This window comes from Lontra canadensis, unplaced genomic scaffold (assembly GCF_010015895.1).
Source record: "Lontra canadensis isolate GAN:19392208 unplaced genomic scaffold, GSC_riverotter_1.0 scaffold20, whole genome shotgun sequence".
NCBI classification, from domain to species: Eukaryota; Metazoa; Chordata; class Mammalia; order Carnivora; family Mustelidae; genus Lontra; species Lontra canadensis.
The window spans coordinates 32,737-53,511 of NW_022631014.1; the positions used below are offsets into that span (position 1 = coordinate 32,737).

At 35.5% G+C, this 20,775-nt stretch overlaps 1 protein-coding gene across 2 annotated transcripts; it reads right to left on the bottom strand.

The window, feature by feature from the left end:
* Positions 1 to 202: 202 nt before the first annotated feature.
* On the bottom strand, positions 203 to 16,927 carry DAZL (deleted in azoospermia like). Of its 2 annotated transcripts, none has more exons than XM_032861400.1 (11): positions 16,670 to 16,927; positions 9,606 to 9,752; positions 9,248 to 9,339; positions 8,236 to 8,287; positions 7,759 to 7,822; positions 7,529 to 7,668; positions 6,066 to 6,137; positions 5,271 to 5,321; positions 4,437 to 4,550; positions 3,261 to 3,359; positions 203 to 351 (listed from the first exon to the last, which is right to left on the bottom strand). In XM_032861400.1, exons 1-11 carry the CDS (start codon positions 16,670 to 16,672, stop codon positions 298 to 300), a joined length of 888 nt encoding a protein of 295 aa, XP_032717291.1. In that variant the 5' UTR covers positions 16,673 to 16,927; the 3' UTR covers positions 203 to 297. The 2 variants fall into 2 exon arrangements, with proteins under 2 accessions (XP_032717291.1, XP_032717292.1); XM_032861401.1 differs by lacking the exon at positions 16,670 to 16,927 and adding an exon at positions 15,791 to 15,901.
* Between the last annotated feature and the right edge of the window lie 3,848 nt (positions 16,928 to 20,775).

Consider the following 20,775-nt stretch of genomic DNA (forward strand, 5'->3'; position numbering starts at 1 on the left):
TAAACTCTTAAAATGTCAGTTTCAATTTAAAAAAATCCTTACAGATAAAGTTATTCCTTTCAGTCTCAATTATTTTTTACTTTCAACTATATATTGAACACAGAACCAGTTTCTAAATAAATATCTAATGAACAGTTTCAATGTAAAATAAAACTAGGCAATCTACCACAACTTATGTAAGAAAGTCTGAGTTATCAAAATTCAGAATTAAACTTCTATAATAGTGAAAACTTTCAGTCTCTTCTTAATATTCAAAACCAGCAACTTTCCACGAGACTAGAAAGTAAGCAGAGAGGATCAAACAGATTTAAGCACTGCTCGACTTCTTCTAAAGTGATGTACTCTTTTATCCTAGAAAAGACAGAAACAGTCCTTTTTTACTTTATTGGAAATTTTGTATTATCACTATGACCTAAGATAGTTGCAAAATACTTAAAGCATTTATTCTGGGTTTAAAAAAAACTATAAATAACCAGAGAAAAATGATCCTTTCTGGGAAGCTTTCTTGAACTTTAAGATAACAAATATACCAATGACCTAGTTTTATTCAACAATATAAAAAGAAATCTCAGTAAACTCCGAAACAGAGGACCTGGGAGTCAATGTCACTTTATTAAAGATTCTTAATTAATGATTTGGCAGTGATGTCACCAAAGACAGCTGGTAGAAAACATACGTAATTTTTTAAAAGTACTGTTTTTACTAACAGAGTGCATCTGGTAGAAATCACAGCTTGAGTACAGCACTCCATTTCAAACTGAAATGCTATGCTTTTAGGTTAAAAAACAAAAATTTTGCTGTATTTAAAGGCATACCCTTAACTTGTGATCAAGATATATCATTCTTCAGGAAATGAAGAGATAAATAAAAAAAATACATAAAATTTCCTTTCACTTTATGTTGCCTGCGGATGTGCAAATATTAGGAAGTAAGGCCTTGGGGCGCCTGGGTGGCTCAGTGGGTTAAGCCGCTGCCTTCGGCTCAGGTCATGATCTCAGGGTCCTGGGATCGAGTCCCGCATCGGGCTCTCTGCTCAGCAGAGAGCCTGCTTCCCTCTCTCTCTCTGCCTGCTTCTCTGTCTACTTGTGATCTCTCTCTGTCAAATCAATAAATAAAAAAATCTTAAAAAAAAAAAAAGGAAGTAAGGCCTTATAAAAAGGAATGGAGCTGAATGAACTAGTACTAACATGATGGTATTTTCTTTTCTCTAAGAGCTTAACTGTGCCCTTTTCCTAAGATTAAATTCAGTTGTCATATAAAGAAGAGTGGCTTCTGGAAATTTTGCAATCTGTCAACAGGATAATATTCTATTTAGGTTAAAGCCCAGAAAAGTGGTCACAAACTCAAGTTATCTTCAGAGATCAGGTAGGATGTGAAGATTTTAAAGACAACATGGAAAAGTATATACCTTGCCTTGATACATTCAAATTCAATTAAAACAACAATAACATTTAGCCAATCAAAAGAGGTCTAGATACCAGACAATTTTAAACTACCAACTTTTGACTCCTAGTGCAGAAGAACAGAAAACTGAAGATTCAAAGTAAGGTTTTTGCCTAATACCAGGTGAAAACTCAAGTTTAAATAGTACTTTCTCTTTTGCAAACAAATCATTTAAGTACTACCTATTTAACCTTCAGAACTTTGGGAAAGGTAGGCTGCCATACAACCCTAGTTCTTTCCTTTTAAATTATACTGTCTGTGTATAATGAAATACTAAGAGAACAAACGTCGAAATTTTAAATCAATGTGTTTTACTTCCTATTGTGAAGATGACAATAACTTAATCCTGCTATGGCTCTGCTCTTCTTCTGTATTAAGAAGTCCTTGTATATCCTTTAAAAAGGCTTTAAGTTTCATCCTATGCCCATTCATAGGCAGAAAAAAAGCTATTATCCTTTCCTTGTTTTAAGACAGAAAACAATAGTTAAAAACTTCCCTTTGAATATAAAATGGTGTAAGTCATTTTGGAAAAATTCTAGCAATTTCTCAAAAGGTTAAACATAGTTACTATTAGTCAGCAATTTCATTCCCAGGTATATACCTAACAGAAATAAAAGCATAGGTCCACAGAGTAACTTGTCCATGAATGTTCACAGCATTTTTCATCAGAGTTAGAAAGTGGAAACAACCCAAGTTGTCTCTTAAGTAATAAATACACAAAGGGTAGTATATTCATAAATAAAAAGAGATGAAGTACTGATATACACTGTAACATTGATGAACCTTAAAAGCATTATGCTAAGGAAGCCAGTCACAAAATGTCACATATTGCATTATTCTATTTATATGAAATGTCCAGAATAGGAAAATCTTTATTAAAAAAAAAAAAAAGCAGGTTAGTGACTCCCTAGGGGTAGAAGAAGGGGGAAATAAAGAGTGACTGCTAATGGCTTAAGAGGGGATTAAAATATTCTAAAACTGATTGCGGTCATGATTGCACAATTTTGTGAATACACTAAAAAATGGAATTGTTTTAAATGGGTTTACTGTATTACTATATCTCAATAAACCTGTTATAAAAAAAAAACTTTCTTTTGCACAATATTCCTCCCCCATTAGAGTGAACTGAAAGTCTACTGGCACCATTTTTCCCACAGCATTTGTTCCCTTTGTGTCTCTGTGTTACATTTTAGTAATTCTCTTAATATTTCACACATTATTATTATTGTTATTTGTTATGGTTATCTAGGGTCAGTGATTCTGACTCACTGAAAGCTCAGATGACAGCATTTTTTTAAGCAATAAAGTATATTTTAATTAAGATATATATAAACTTTTTTCTAGATATACTGCTATTGCACACTTCATAGACTACAGTGCAGTGTGAACATAACTTTTATATGTACCGAGAAACAAAAAAATTCATTTGACTTACTTTATTGCATATTTATCCTATTGCACCAGTATGAAACTGAACCTGAGGTATCTCCGAGGTATGTTCTGCTTTGTGTACCTAAAATTTCCTCTTTTTCCATTTGGTCAAGCCAATATTCTCTTTCAACTCTCTTCTTTCACAACCTTTTCAATTATAAACTTCTGCTAAAGGTTTCTTCCCTAAAGACAAACTACACTATATCAAGGTTTGAGCAGCATAAAATAGCCAGGTAAAACTCACTCACAGAGGTTTTCTTAGTTACAGTCTAATCCAAGAGTTCAATTAAATGCTCTTTGTAATCTCAAAACATATATACCACAGAAAAAAAGATGCTTCATAGCTGACAGATATGCTTTTTATCCTGTATACTATTCTGTCATACCTTGAAGTAGTCGTCCTGAGTAACAAGAGAGTTTCTCAGTCTGTTCTCTGGGTTAAATAGACAAGATACCACAGTTTGTATGCTTCTGTCCACAGATTTCTGAAAAGAGAAGTACTTTACTCACTTTAACAAGTTTTTTAAAGAAAGTTGAACGAATACATGTGCTTCTTTCTGAAGAATTCTTATATAATCTATAAAATATTATGTAATTTACAATATATTACATTTTCATGTAATTCATTACATGTCAATATGTAACTTTTTATCAAATAAAATTTTTTAGAATCTTAAGAGTACTAGTTGTAAAGCTCAATTTAGTAAAACCCTCAGATATTTGCTCAAGGCTCTTTAATTTTTCCTGATAGATAAGAAACAGTGAACTTCAACATTCCAAGAAAAAACATCCAGGCTAAAACCTGATAATTTTAACTATTTATCACTCAAATCAAGGCATTTTTTTTTTTTTACTCTGTAGTTGAGTAGTTCTCAACAGCTTCTTCCATTGAGAAACACAAGGACAAATTTCACACAATCCAATGGGAAACCTTCAATATTATTATATACATTCCTATCACATCAACTATTTCCACATTCCCACACTCAAGAAAAACATAGGAGCACTGAAGAGAGCACTGCTAATAGTTTGTTCTAATGATTAAAAAAGAAGCAACTCCACCTATTTCAGTATTTCAATTATAACTAGTGACTCCACCACTCTTGAGAGCTGCTACCATATATAATGTTATGGAAAGAATACAATAAATAATTACATATTACTATTCAGCTAAATAAATGTTTAAATGGGAAAAAAGGTAGGTGTAATTCATACTAATCTCTCTTGAAGAGAGGATTCTTGAGGAAACCTACCTATCTTCCGCATTCTACCAATTACATTAATAGTTACTTAAGTATGATTTTAAAAACCATGAAAATATAAGAGAGAATAGGTCTACTATATCAGAAACTATATGTAAACACTCAAAGCTTGGGGTTACCCGAAATTTCATCAACTTTTATAAAAACTGCCAAATTATTAGTCAGTTACTTAAGCTCTGTAATTTTTGGCTTCCATACTTAAATTTGAAAAAAGATGCTTACATCTCAAAGGGACATTATTAAAACTTCAAAAAATAATTGTTAAAATATAAATATCAATAAACAAAATTAGATGTTTGCCTTTTGTGGGCCATTTCCTGAGGATGGAGTAGCTTCATGAACTGAACATTCATTTTGCAAAACTTCAGCTCCTGGATCAACTTCATTACAGTGGTAGTTAACAGCAGTATAAGCCTAAATTACAATAAAAGTATAATTAAAGAGATATACATTAGATACATTTCTAAACAATTTATTCTTCAAATTAGTGAGCTTATATTTAGCATTTAAATGTGGGTTGTGTTGTCATTTTTGTATTATTTCAGAAACTTTAAATTGAATAGCTGAAAAGCACTAAGATAGTCTTTTATTTGAAAAGTCTTCTAAGCTTCAACAAAATTAGATTAGAAGGACTCTAAGAAAAAGACACTCCAACGTGTAGTAATAGAATAAGAATTTACCAGTGCCTGAGAATTTTAACTCATGTTATATTATTCAAAGGTCCAATCCTGGTAAAAGGTAAAGGCTCGGGAAAAAAAGAAAAAAAAAAAAGGTAAAAAAGGTAAAGGCTCAAGTGTTTCAGAGCTAACAGCCTCTTTTATTTCTCATATAACAGTATTAACAGTGAAATATATGCTTTTCTTCAACAGATGTTTTTATGGGTAGAAAACTAGAGACAGTTTCAATACTAATTCTAAGTTCATTGAATTAGAATTAGCATAGGTATTAATACTATTTTTCTTGGATTATATACAATTTAGCACCTGTTGTATGCAGAGCAGCCATTGTCTGCTCTGAAAGAGCTTAAATATCTCTCTCCCTCTTCCCCTCCACTCTCTCTCCCTCTCCAAAAATAAATAAGTAAATAAATAATAAAAAATTAAAGAAAGTATATGTTTGGCTAATTCACCTTACCGGGGGTATAACATAACTCCTTTGTTCTCCAGCAGGCCACTGTGGTGGCATCTTAAAAAAAAAAAAAGAGAGAGAGAGAGAAAAAGAGAGAGAGAGAGAGAGAGGCAATAACAGTTAGTTAACCATTCCTATAAATTTTCACGAATGTGAAAGACAATGTTGAGGTATTTATCAAGCTGGATCCTTGAACTTGTAGTAACAGAAACATAATGGAAGGAAAAAGGACTTTATGTTTCTAATACCTGAGGGTTTGTTACTTTCATATATAAACTCTAAGTTTTTCTCAATTTTAGGTTGGATTTCAGAAAAAAATAAAAAAAATAGCTTTGAATTTATGACCATAGATAATGGTCATGGGTCACAGATATGACCATATCTATGGTAGAAATTCAGAGACCTACTCCCTTGTAGTAGTCAGCTAAAATAAACACTACCAAATATATGCTCTAAGAATTGAGTAATCATTTTATTTTGACCAATCCCACTAGAAGAAATTGTAAAAGTCAGTCAGGACATTTCAGCTATTTGACAACAAGGATGGAAGAATGTATGCTGAAATACAGAAGAGGACAGCAAATATTCTAAGACAATACAAGACAAAACTTTGTGCTAAGTATATTCCTGTTAAAATACATTCCATGTTTTCTAAATAACTAGAGGTCCTAATCCTAGACTCATTCTAACTGTTTACCTTATTTTAAGCATACTCAACTAAACAAACTATTACAGAAATTTATATGAATAAAGGCCTCAATAGTATTCCAAAGTAAATCATGTTGTTCCCTCTTAAATTACCTGATAATTATATACAGGCAGCTGATATCCAGTGATGACCTGAACAGGTGAACTTGGATAAGGAGGATAGGCCTGAGAATAAAGTTTGTAGAAAGACTGCATTAACAAACAAAATTCTTAAAAATTAAAAGGAAGTATTATTCCCAATACAACCCAAGTATGAAAACAAAGAAATCTTATTTTTCTATACACAAATGCAGAATTATATTGGAGTGATTGGCTTCATGAAGATAAATTCTTTGTCAAATGTTAAGTCTTTTGGTTGGGGAGGAGGAAGAGATAACTGAGGGAAGTGACTGACTTTACCCATTTATCTTATCTTACTTGTATATTTACCTCCACTAAGAAGTGTCTTCCTTAACTGGTGATAAAGTTCTAATAGAATAGACTTCCATGTTAAAGTTATATTAATACACCTGTTATTTCTTTGTTTAAACATTTTCAAGAAATTTGTATTCCTTTTGGGTAATGTGTAGCCAATGTGTAGTCCTCCTACATACTCAATGGCTCTGTATTTCATTTCTAAAAGGTAAAGGCCATATTTAACCTAAAACTGAAGGGGAAAAAAAAAAACGTAATAGAATGTCTTACACCTTTCAATATTTACTGATTGAAATTGTCTATGTAATATATACATGAATAGACCCAAATAAATAATACTTCACAGTAAGTATTAGGAACAAGTAGGGGTTTTCTTCTAACCATGTTTAGAGCCAGAAAAATAACAAATATATACCCTACATTTCAGATAGGTGGGAAATGTAAACTAATGAGAGACACTACAGAACTACTTCACTACTATTTCTCTTTTCCTGCAAATAAAAGTTTTTTAAACTGAAGAAATAAAGAAAAAAATCATTGTTACTCATCATCAATAAGTATTCCAAAGCCCATTACAAATATTAAAGAAACCAGGACCAAACAAATAAATTATATACCAGAAACTCACAGAATTTACAAATACAGTTGTCTTTAGAAACCTTTCCCCATTCTAGAACCAGAACACATCCAAAAGCCAGGAATCTGTATGAGAAGGCATCTGAAAATCACTGCAAATAAAGAATAACTAGAACTGCCAAACTTAGAGAATAAACCAGGCAAACATGTAAGAAAAGCTGCCTTCAAATATTTTAGGAGTCACCACATGGCAGGGAAAAACAGATGAGTATGTTTTTGTAGCTACAGAGGTCAGTTCTAAGATAAAGGTTTACAAACTATATAGCAGCAGATTTTAGCTTGGTATAAGAAACAAAACTAAGAACAAAAGATTTCTAACAAAAGTAACAGATTTCCTTCCCATCACTCAAAGTATTCAGAGAGTAATATCACTTATTATGGAAATTCCACCATTTCTCATTTCAGAGAGTAAAATGTGAGATTGGCTTATTTTTAAGGTGGCCCCATCAATAAAAATATCCAAAATCATTAAAAAATAAAGGAAGAAGAATATAGGTAATTCCTACCTGAACATACTGAGTTATAGGATTCATCATGGTTGGAGGCTGCATGTAAGTTTCAGTGTTTGGATTACTCCATACACTCTGAAACTGTGGCGGAGGTGGAGGATTAAAAACCAAAGGACGAGGCTGCACATGATAAGCACCTTTTTAAAGAATAAAATGAAAATAAAGTCCACTTTTAGTTTTCTGAAAAGTTATACATGTCGAAAAGAATAACTCTCCTCTTTACTTACATAAATTTTGTTTCCTGATTGCAGGTCCCAGTTTCAGCTTTTTACCATGGAAATTTATCTGTGACTGAAAATAAACAACGAAACTAAAATCAATTTTCAAAGTCTACTTTCGAGACTTTGGTAAACACCCCAGGTCTTCTAAAATCTATACCCTCAGAGAAGATCAATAGTAACAACATACTCAATCAAAATTTATCGGCATGAAGCTACCTTAACATCTCACCACTCAAGTGTTGAAAAGAGTCTTGGATCAAAAAATTTTACACTCTGAAACCTTTCCTGTCTCTAGTTCATGAAGCCAGATGTCCAATTACAAATAAACAGGTCTGACAAGTTACATAAGATTACTTGAGGTTTGGATTTCAAACAGGAAGTTATTTCTATATTTTATACGAGGCTATATATATTCAGGACTCAAACAACACTAAGCATTGCATCCTTAAACTAATTAAGAGATTTTGCCATAAGATTACTTACTTCTACTATCTTCTGCACATCCACATCATTATAAAATGAAACAAATCCATAGCTAAAAACACAGATAAATAATGTGTAAAAATCACCAGCATAATAGTACAAAACTTCTAATATTCCATGAAATGATTGAAAAAAATGATGATAAAAAATGAAGAATGTACTGAGATAAATATGTTAGATGTACATGATCGATCCTCTATTAATGTTACTGTTTTTTGTTTTCTTCCCCGATCTATGTCAGAATGTGTAAAGATTTAATGTAGTGTAGAACATCATTTGTTAACAGAAAATTCCTATCTATGAACCTGAATTTATTATCTAAGGCAAGATGGTTAAAATTTAAAATACTGCTTAATACATGAAGAAAATAACTCTTTGTGGGGCGCCTGGGTGGCTCAGTGGGTTAAAGCCTCTGCCTTCGGCTGAGGTCATGATCCCAGGGTCCTGGGATCAAGCCCTGCATCGGGCTCTTTGCTTGGCAGGGAGCCTGCTTCCTCCTCTCTCTCTGCCTGCCTCTATCTGTGATCTCTATCTGTCAAATAAATAAAATCTTAAAAAAAAAAAAAAAGATTTTTATTTATTTATTTGACAGAGATCACAAGTAGGCAGAGAGGCAGGCAGAGAGAGAGGAGGAAGCAGGCTCCCTGCCAAGCAGAGAGCCCGATGCAGGGCTTGATCCCAGGACCCTGGGATCATGACCTCAGCCGAAGGCAGAGGCTTTAACCCACTGAGCCACCCAGGCGCCCCAATAAATAAAAATCTTTAAAAAAAAAAGAAGAGAGAAAAGAAAATAACTCTTGGATAAAACTGATTAATCCACTTAAATAAAATAAATGATGGAAAATATTTACATATAAACACTGTGAAAATGACAAGTAGAAGAGCTGACAACAAACTTACCCTTTATATGAAAGAAAGGAACAAAGCAACAGACTTATACAAGTGTAAGAACACAAATTTTGAATTTTTCTAGGTTAGTTATTTTTTATTTTCACAGTGAACACGTACTTACCCTTTGGACACACCAGTTCGATCCGTGATTATCTTCACTTCTTTTACTGAACCATATCTAGCAAAGAAACTTCTAATTTCGGTTTCATCCATCTATAGAGAAGAATTTGACTTCAAGAGTAAAAACTCAACATTCAAAGTTTTTAAGTATACTATAAAGAAGATTTGAAGATGTGGAAATATCTCCCCCAAGTATCCCCAAACCACCTGTAGATCTTTGTCAATGATAGTTTTAGTCCTATACATTAAACATAAACCCAATTCCAAACCTGAATGAAATTCCAAAAAACCTTGTGTTTACAACAGGGCCCCAACCTCCTTATTCACTAAATATTTTAAATAAATGAAATATACAATACCCTAACATCAATTCCACCAACAAAAACGGTGTTTGGCATGATTTTGCCTTCTGGTAAAACATAGCCTTGGCTGGTTGTAGCTGATGAGGACTGAGTGCTGGCCTCTCTGGAGATGGTTGAGTTTGGAGTCTCAGGATTTGCAGCAGACTGTAATTTGGAAAGTAGATCTCATCACTAGACATTCAGGCAAAAACCATATATATGAAATAAAATCTTTGTATTTAAAATACAAAATATTTTCATCAAAATTACTTTCACAGTAAATTGGCCAGCAATACAGCTCAGTTTAAGTTTATGATTAAAAATAATCAGACTAGGGGTACCTGTGTTGCTTAATCAGTCAAGCTCATGATCTCACAGTCATGAGATCCAACCCCATGTCGGCTCCTTGCTGGGTGTGAAGTCTGCTTAAGATTCTCTCTCCCTCTCCTTCTCCGGAAGCCCACCCCTTTCTAAAACTAAACTGAAGTAAACTAAACTAAATCAGCATGAAATTTTAACAAAAGAATATAGGACCCTCTTAAAACCAGTGTTGCTCATCATCTCTTACATAGAGTAGAATACTGACTTTATACTGAGTTTGTGAACTGGAAAGTTCAGATTTGTAAAAATAGCTCTTAAAGTCATCCTGTTGTATGCCAGTAAACAAAATTTCCCTTTATTAAGTGCCTTATTAAAAAACACGGGAAATCTTTGAAAAATATAAATGAACTTTTCAAAAATCTCTATCAAAAATACACATCAAAGATTTAAACTGATTTGTTTTCCCTCTTCTTTCTAGTCACCAAAATCAACATGGATTTTATAATTAACTACGCCATGTGTTAGTATGCATTTACTTTAGAAATGAAAACATTATTTGCTCACATATCATAGCTCCTGCTGAAAAAGGCTTACAATCTTTTCCTCTAGTACTAGGGTTTTCAAAGCATCTTTTGAAATAACATTTTTCTTCTTCAATAACACCAAGTAAGTCCCACTGATAATTCTAATTTTCACAGTGGGCTAATAGAAAAAATGACATTATCTTTATTTTCAGTTGAAGAGACCCACACATGAAACTCATTATTTTTCTGGATTCTAATTCAGACCTCTATCTTTAGTCTTTCCATACTAATATTAATATAAATTTTTCTGAAGCAAAATTTACTGGTAATATATATATTGGAAAAGTAGTATAGCATAGTGAACGAAAAAATGGATTTAGTCAGGGGATCAAGACTCATTTGCCTTACTAAGTTAGAAGCCACTTATTTGGCAGCTGTTTATATCTGGGAAAACTGCTTCGAGACTGAAGTAAGACAACATCTGCAAATCCATTTTGTAAAGTATAATGTGGTATGCCAATATAAGTTAGTGTCCTGTTATTTGAATTTATTTTCAAGAGGATAAAAACTTTCTTTCCTAGTTTTACTATTTACTTATTTTGTGATGTTTTATTAATTAACAACTACTTTCAACTGGAACTTCAAGGAACTAGTTTATAGTATATCCACTTATTTGAAGTTCATTTATGAAGTTCCTATTGATTTTAAGAGGGAAATACAAAAGACTACAAAAGAGAGAAACCTATTCTATTTCCTCTTATGGAGAAAAACAGGGTAAAAAAAAAAACAATGGATACATATTTTTTAAAAGAGGAGCACAGTGATTTTTACAGAAATTAGTAACAATACTAGAGTATTTTTTTGAATTAGAATTCTTATTTTGTTAGATTTTTGAAGTTACTGATAAATTTAAGATTCTACAAATTGTTATACTATTTAGAGATGAAATCCGAACTGTCCCATCACCAAATGTGTTTCGGTTTTTCTCTATTAATCTGTGCACATACCATTAACCCTTGAAAACATGGATTTGAACTGCCCAGGTCATTTATTCATAGATTTAAAAAAAACTAAAACAGTACAGTACTGTAAATTCATTTTTCTCTTCCTTATAATTTTCTAAATATTTTTTCTCTAGCTTATTTTATTGTAAAAATATAGTATATAATCCATATAACATACAAATTGTGTTTATCAATGGTTTGTGTTATCAGTAAGGCTTCTAATCAATAGTAGGCTACTAGTAATTAAGTTTTGGGGGAGTCAAAATTTACATGCCAACTTTTGAGTTTGTGTGGAGGGAGGGTGAGTCAGCATTCCTAATCCCTGTATTATTCAAGAGTCAACTGTGGGGGCACATGGGTGGCTCAGTGGGTTAAAGCCTCTGCCTTCAGCTCAGGTCATGATCCCAGAGACCTGGGATCAAGTCCTGCATTGAGCTCTCTGCTCAGCAGGGAGCCTGCTTCCTCTTCCTCCTCTGTCTCTGCCTGCCTCTCTGCCTACTTGTGATCTCTGTCTGTCAAATAAATAAAAATCTTTTTAAAAAAAAGTCAACTGTACTTACTTTTATATGTTTCTATTTGGGTACTTCCTAATTCTTTCCTGTAACTCTAGTATAGTAATATTTCATGACAATGTAGTAGTATAAAAACCTGTTGCTAAACTTTTTTCATTTTTTGTTTTTAGTTTTTTCTACATGGGACTGTATTACATAAGCCACATATCTTGAACCATTGACACTTAACTAGATTTCCCTTCACTATAAACAACTTACCAATCCTTTTCAGTTAGCTCCTTCGGAAGTCAAAACAAATAAAACAGTGGTTCTGAAATTCTTATAGACTTTCTTTTCTCCTCAATCTCCCCTTCATCTGTGGATGAACTTTGGATAGCTTTCTATTTGACAAACTATTTAGTATTATCTATCCACGAACGACAATGGATTAATGTATTTTAATTTGGAGGTATATAGTATCAGGCCAGAAATCTGTGCCAGATTATATACAGTTATGATAATGTATTATTTCTCAACTAGGGGAGATTTTGTGGTCCAGGGACATTTTTGATTGTTACAGCTGAGGGGTACTCCTTATATCTGGTGGAAGAGGCCAAGAATACAGTAAACATCCTATAATGCAAAAGCAGCTTCCCACAGTAAGATATTACCTGTCCCAAAATGTGAATAGAGTCATGGTTGAGAAACTCTGTGATAGTGTGTACAGAATTGAAAAGCAAAGTTCTGATTCTCATATTCTATTTATAGAAGTAAAATGGATATTTGAGACACTAAACAATAATTTTGGGGAGAAGTCCATTGCATATTATAGGAAGTTTGGTTTGGGATTGCTTTATTCAAATTCAGTTTGGTTAATTGAGAAATTAAATGTAATATTCATCAAATCATCTTACTAGTGTCTTAACATCTTAAGGCACTAGCCTGTCTTAGTCCTCAGCCAGCAGGGGGCGCTCAAAGCTAACAAAGTAAGCAAAGTACTCCATTTTTACCAAGACTGATTTTTAAGGGATTTTTAAACTTTTACTGTGTGTATATTTACATATAATTATAATTTATACATATGATTAATATACAATTTATATATACAACATCCACAACCAATAAACAACTTTTAATACTTTTAAACTATTGCTAAAAACACTCCACAAATAAATGCTTAGGCTAAAGCAAAAGTTTGATGTTAAAAGTATTCACCTTAACCATCAATAGTATACAGAAAGTAAATTTAAAGCAAATTTAACATAATAAGTAATTATTTTTCTTAATTATACCTTCAAGTGAGTTGGTAGGTTTTGAGATGAGTAATGCTAGGATATTAAATAGGGCGGAACTTGGAGGCCATCATATACACAATACTCATCACTGCTATTTATAGTAATACATTCACTGTTCTACTTGGATAACAAAATGACAAAATTAACTAAAAGCCAGAAAAAAGCTGTATCATTACTAAAGCTCCTGGGCTGTCAACTAATATTATTTCATTCAACTATTATATCTACATGCAAGCAAACTGAAATCTAAAACTGACTACAAAAAAGGTCTAATTTGTAGTCATCAAAATTCTACCCATAAAAGTAGCAGCTAATAAAAAGAAAAGCTAAAAGGAAATAGGAAATGAAAATCAGAATTAGACCTCCTAAGTAAACCCAAGAGTGGACTCTTAGGGGGAGAAATCCAAACAATAAATCAAACTAGCAAGAAAACGGGCAAGAAAGCATAAATATACATTTTTCTTGAAAAAGGTGCTATGACCACAGATTGTAAGATAATGCTATGTAAAAACTCTCTGGAAATAAATTTGGAAATCTTGATGAAATAGTCAACTTTCTAGAAAAATGTCAATTTTAAAAAACAATCTAAAGATGGGGCGCCTGGGTGGCTCAGTGGGTTAAGCCTCTGCCTTCGGCTCAGGTCATGATCCCAGGGTCCTGGGATCGAGCCCCACATCGGGCTCTCTGCTCAGCGGGAAGCCTGCTTTCTCCTCTCTCTCTGCCTGCTTCTCTGCCTACTTGTAATCTCTGTCAAATAAATAAATAAATAAATAAATCTTTAAAAAAAAAAAACAAAACAATCTAAAGAAAGGAAAGAATACTTGATTCTTGGGCTCAGTTTCACTGGGAGTTTTTTCAGACTGTAAAGAAACCGATTATTTGTGCATGTGCAGGGCACCCAAGACAGAAACAATGGTAGACAGATGACAGAAGAAAGGAGAAAGAAAATTCAAGGGTGCGCAGGAGAAAAATTCAAGGGTGCCTAGTTGGTAGAGTGTCTGACCCTTGATCTCAGGGTTGTGAGTTTCAGCTCCTTGGGTACAGAGATCACTTAAATAAACAAACTTTAAAAAAGAACAGTCACTTTAACTGAAAAAAAATTCCAGAGAAAAGACAAGAAAAGAGAATTACTCAAACCATTTTACAAAACTAACACCTCAATAACAAAACCTTATCAAAATGGTCCACCTCAATCTCTAATATTGAAAATTCAAGGATGGTTCATTCTTAGGAAAGCTACTACTGTAACTCACCAATGAAAAAGCATTTTAAAAACTACAACATTCATTTTTAAATTTTTTTTCATTTTTTAATTTTTAAAAACCTAAATAAAAGGGAAGAATCTTCTGTTGATGTAGTTTTAAGCTAACATGGGGCTTAAAATGAATCCGCCAGTTCCACTATAATTAGGAAATAAAGGCAACTCTGTACCACCACTGTAAATTACAAAGAATTAATAAGAGTTCTTAAAAATCCTTTAAAAAAGATAAACATCCAAATAGAAGGGTGCGTTAAAAATTTATGAGAAATTTTGAAAACTAATGACTTCAACTTAATCATCAAAAAGAAAAAAAAACACATTAAAACATATTTTCCAGCTATTAGTTTGGCAATTCAAAAACTATAACAATTCTCATTAGAAAGAGTGTGGAGAAGAGATCACTCTACATACAGTGGGAATACACACTGGGACTGGTTCCATTAAGAGTAACTTGGAAGGATATACTATAATTTAAAATTGTTTTAAAATGGGCATCAGCCTTTCACCCAGTTGTTTCCACTCCTGGCAATTAATTTCAAGGAACTAATGGAATAGGCATGCCAAAACATTTGCACAAATATACTTACTACAGTATTGTTTTTTAAACAAAAAAAGTATTCATTATAAGGGAATTTGATAAAAATAAACGATATAATCTTATAGTCTTAACATTACATATTTAAAATCATTTTATCTTTGAAATAAGGTCCACTATATTAGGTGAAGGATAGAGGATATAAAATAAAAGTATTATGTGACATGGTCCAAATTCTATAAATTAAAGTTCACCTATCTAAGTGCAATTGATGCATAAAAACAATCTGGAAGGGCATTTATACAGCAAAACTTGACTAGTGGTTAGAGGTGTTGGGACAGTATTTTCTTACACTGATTACTTTCAAATGAGTTAACATGCTACTGTTATAATCAGGAAAAAAAACCAGCTATTAGCATCTCCCCCTTTCCCTCTAAAAATATAGTGAAAAAAAATACTGGAATTTTTTTTATAGTAACTCAGTGGTTATTAAGTAATTAGTAACATGGATAATGACGTAACACAAATAATCACTACAGAATAATACGTATAATTATACATTTTCATTTTAGTACTTCTATACAGGAATATAAACTACATAAATTTCCTCCCTTTAGCTCGAAAATTGGGAGACTAACGCTCATACTATAAATCCACACAGTATATAATACATCTGTGAGGTAAGGTTGGTTAAAAGTGTAGCATCTTGTGATGAAGCAACTCTACATTTACCCAAACTCAACATAAACGTACACCCCAAAGGTAGTACTACCGTAGGTACGTTATGTCAAAATTCTTGGTTTATCCGGAGAGAAAAAGGGTCCCTCCTAAGCACAAAACTTGTCAACTACTCAGGGCCGCGGTTCGGGAGGAGCACAGGCGGGCCCGACCTCGTGCGCAGATGATGGCGTCGGCAAGTTTGCCATCCCTGGTTGCCGCACGAGGGAGGACCCAGCGCCAAGTCAGGAACAAGGGGTCGCCACGGAGGCTCTCCAGTCCCGTCCGCCGCCCGATTCCCGCCCGCCGACGGATTCTCGCAGGAGAGCACCGCTCCCAACACGCCCACCCATCCCACCCCCACCCTACCCACCCGCCAGGAAGGAACCCTTAGCCGAGGAAACTCGGGCCCTCCAAGTCAAAAGGCTACTCCCTCAGAGTCGGTGCCAGCGGGAGTTCGGTAGGCGGCAGCCCGACGCCATCTCGCGGCCGACGCGCTGCCTCCCCCCCACAGGGTAAGCGCGGGAAGGGAGGCCTGCGGGGTGGGGGTGGGGTGGGCGCGCGGTGCCCCCTCCCCCCGCTGAGTCCCGGAGGCCCACTCCAAGGGCCCCCCTCACAACGCAGCCCACCACGGCGGGAGGCAGGCGGGGCGGCGTGAAGGCCGCAACCCCGCACGTGGTCAGCAGGCAGCGGGTGGGACAGGGAGCCCTGAGGGCCTCCACCCACTGCGACACCCACGGGCATGCCGCCCCTCCTCCACCCCTCTGGGCTGCCTCGACCTCCTCTCTCAGGCCTTGTCCGTGGTGCACCCAGGAAGGGAAAGGGGTGACCCCGCTTTCAGCCACTCTCCGGCACTGCGCTAGAAAAGCCGAGTTTCCACCACCCGGGAGGACCCAACCCGGCGTGGGCCCTTTAGGCCTTCTCCTCCGCTCACCATGATGGCGGCAGCTAGCAGTTCCCTCTGGTGAGGCTCGAGGAGGAGCGGAGGCTGCGCTTCTGGCACCACTCTTGGGGCTGCTGTGGGGTCTTCTCGTGGCACTGCCCGGCTTCGACTGGGCAAAGGGATAAAAGTCAGAGGACTGAGGAAAATCAAAGGCGAGCGGTGAGGCTGAGGAGCCCTAAGAGCAGAGTGGCGAGGCTGAGGGGCGCTGGCGAACTGAGGCGTGGCCTGCGGGGCTCCCGGAGGTGGCTCCTGCGCCGGGTACGGGGGCTCGTGGTAGACGCCTCAGCCAATGGGTGGCAGCCCCCCGCCCCCTGCGGGGGGGTTTAGGGGGGATGCCGGCTCTCTGATCGGGGGTGTGCAGGGGGTGCGCGCGGGCCGGCTCTCCGCAGTCAGGGAAGTACAGACGTGAGACAGACTGACAGACCTTCCCTCGCCCCCCCCCAACACAGGTGTCACCCTGAAAATGCCTTTGAGGTGCACTTGAATGAATATGCATCTTTAAATATATGTTAAAATTAAAAAAATTTTAATGCGTCTAGGCTCTAATTTCAAAATGGCGCCCTGAACGCGTAGGATTAGCCCGATCATGATTACCCTATCATCGCCCCCAAAAATCAGTTAAATGCCTACAGAAAGAGAAAATAGAACCAAGCTTATAAAAACATGGAAGGAGACCCCAAAAGTCCACAAACTTGGGCGTTTTTCTGCCAAGTTTGAAGTAGATGGAGTTGGATTGAAAAACAGGGCAGGCCAATTTGGTTGGTGTTCAGGGCGTTCTCCAGTTCCAAGAAATGTTTTGATGGTATTGAGTGACTACAACCAGGTACCACAGTTACAGAATTCAAGAAAACAGGCGAACATTTCTAACCTCAGGGAGTTTTAAATTGTAAGGGCGAAAGTTTATTTTCTAGGCCTTACAGGAAGAAACTAGGCCTGCTTAGAGAATTCTAGAACATTCTCAGGGTCTGAGAAACAAGGCCTAGAGCAAGGGTGAGCTGTAGGGCAGTTGGTGGAGCAAATAACACACGTTTGGGAACCATGCCAGCATTCTTTACTCACAGGATAACCAGCTATGACTTTAATCTTCAAACTTTATTTTGTACTGATGAAAAGCATAAAAATGTCACTTGGTGAGGTGGAATAGTGGTGGACTTCTGTAACCTGAAAACTTTCTCCACTACCAATACCTAGCGTTACTGGATAAAATAATAACTAGCCTTATTTTAAATATTTAGCCAAACCCATAAGAAATGAAGGGAAATATGAAGATGCCAGAAATTGAAACTGAATACGGTAGTAGTTACTTCTTACACTGATTATTCTTTAGTCCTAGGTATGGGGACTGGGGTGTAAAATGACCAACAAAACTAGTTTGCCTTGGACTTTTCTTGGTTTTTGCCCTGGAAAAAACCCCAAACCCAGAGAACCAGGTCCCAGGCAAACCATTTAGGATTACCATTTAGTTGGCCATCCTCAATGTGGGCAGGATGTTGTTAGTCTCCAGAGGTCTGGAAGTATATGGGCAGAAGATAAGGGTTTGAAGTAGCTCAAGGTGGGAGCGGGAAGGGATACACTACAGAAAGCCATTTTCCCTGAAAGACATAATCCTCAGGAAAAGGATAGATGAGGGAAAATATAAAACACCCAGTAGATAACCAGATGGGGAAGCTTGTTCCATTTCTGGATGAAAAGAAAAAAATTATTTAACTCTGATGAAATTTTGAAACCCATTGCCTGCATTTCATAAGAGTTTGGAGTTTAATTTTTAGCACTTACATGTTGTTAGAATCTCAAAACTTAGAAATTGATTCCCCAGCCCTTTCCTCTTCCCCGAAAAGATCTCGGACAAGGGGTCTGGAATGCCTTCCAGAGACAAACATAAAGCCAACCTGGATGGATAGTTCCACAAAATGCTCAACAGAATACTCATAAGAAAGGACCCTTTGAGATACCCTCAAAATGAAAAATATTAACACACTATTCACTTGGAGCAATACACTCTGTATATTTTAAGGTGATTCTACTATTTTAGCATGTAAACTTCAAGTCTAAAACTAATAAATGTCTTTACTCACTTCAATTCAAAGCTCTTAAGATGTTTTAACTCTGTACCACCCCTCTAAATTTATAAACTATTATTATTAGTTCTTTTCCTTCTATAAATTAGACATCATATTTTTTAGAGCCACCAATATTTGTAAAACTATTTTGTTTACCATTTCTTTGTATATCTCAGATCTTTCTGGATTCTTTTCCTTGTGCCTAAATTCTATAGAATTTCCTTTAATGAGAATGTCATGTGCTCAGATTTTTCCCCACCTAAAATACTTTTATTTTGCTCTTGATCATTGAAGATAATTCTACTAGATATATAATTCTAGGTTTACAGTTGTCTTTTTTTCTCAGAATATTGAACCTGTTATTTTATCATCTTCTAGTTTTTTTGCTACTGCGAAATCTGTTAATATAATACTGGCTAAGATCTATTTTGCTTTGGTGTTCTAAAAAGTTCACAATGATGTCACTGGGGCAGTTTGAAAATTTTCTTCTGCTTAGGAGTTTTTTGGCTTTGTGGGTTTGTGGATGAACTTTCAACAATTCTAAAAAAATTTCACTTGGGGGCAGCTGGGTGGCTCAATCAGTTAAGCATCTGCCTTTGGTTCAGGTCATGATCCCAGGGTCCTGGGGTAGATCCCCACATCAGGCCCCCTGCTTGGTGGGGAATCTGCTTCTGCTTCTCCCTCTCCCCAGCCCCTGATGTGCTCTCTTTCACATACACCTTCTCTCACTCAAATAAAAAATAATAAAATAAATAATAAAATCTTATAATTTTTTTCACCTTTCTTGTCAAAGATTAACTGGTTAAAGAATTTAACCTATTTTTAATTCTCACAGTTTTCAATTCTTATAGTTATTTTTGACTAGATTATGACTTTTTCAAATGTTGGTGGTATTACTTTGAAACTTTATGAAATCTTCACATAATAGAAAAAAATTGGTATTTAAGATCAGTAGCCATTATTGAAATCAGTAGCCATTTTTATGTATTAAGATTGGTAGCATAATTCATATAAATTCAGAAATAGATCTCTATATTGTTTCCTTATCTTGCAAGGACTGGAAGGGAAGGAAGAGGAAAAAAGACTGATATTAATTTCTCTGCCAGTTTTTTTATATTCCTAAAGCCTGGGATTTTTAACAGAAGTCTTATAATTCGTATAAGCACCCTCAAACTTCATTCATTTACACACCATTTTCAAGATTTTTGTTGTATCTGCTCTGAATCTCTATATCATTATTTACCTAATTTTTAAAAAATGACTTATTGTCCTAAGCAGTAGTATTTATGAAATGACATTCATTGTGTTAGTTACTTTTTTTTTAAACAATTCAGATCAAAATAAATATTAAAATTTAAAAACACCACCCAAGGATCACTTCAGATCACACTCTTCCAGAGCAACAGGTTACATACTTTTGGAAAGGGCTAGACTGGGAGAATTCTTTTAATCTTTGGATGTGTAAAATTAGGTCCAAGGAACTAAGGGGTGGAGTGTCAAATTGTTCTGCATAATAAGTGAGAGTAATTGAATTTGAAAGGGAAATCAAGCAAGGCTGGAAAAATGGACATTTTGCAATTTGAAAAAAAAAGAACTCACCTTGAAAAGTGACAAGAAGTTGAAGCCTAAAGTGAAAGATGCAATCTGAGTACATTGTAATCATCTGAAGCCTTTAGAGGTTTATATTCCCAGGCCTTACCCAGACCAATTAAATCAGCTGGGGGTCAGACCCAGACATCAGTATTTTTTTTAAAGTGTTTCTCAAGTTATTTCAATATGCAACTAGCATTTGAAAATCTTCGCTATAGAGCTTTGCTACTCAAATTGTGGTCCTCAAGCAGCTTTGCAACAACCGGGTGCCATGGAATCTCAGACCCTATCTTAGATTTACTGAATCAGAAGCTGCATTTCAACACGATCTCCAGATGGTTCACAAACACATGAAAGTTCCGGAAGCACTGGCATAGAGAACATTGTAATAAACAACTTGCATGGATAGATTTGGAAAGAGACTGCTTTCCCAGCCTCTCTTGCAGC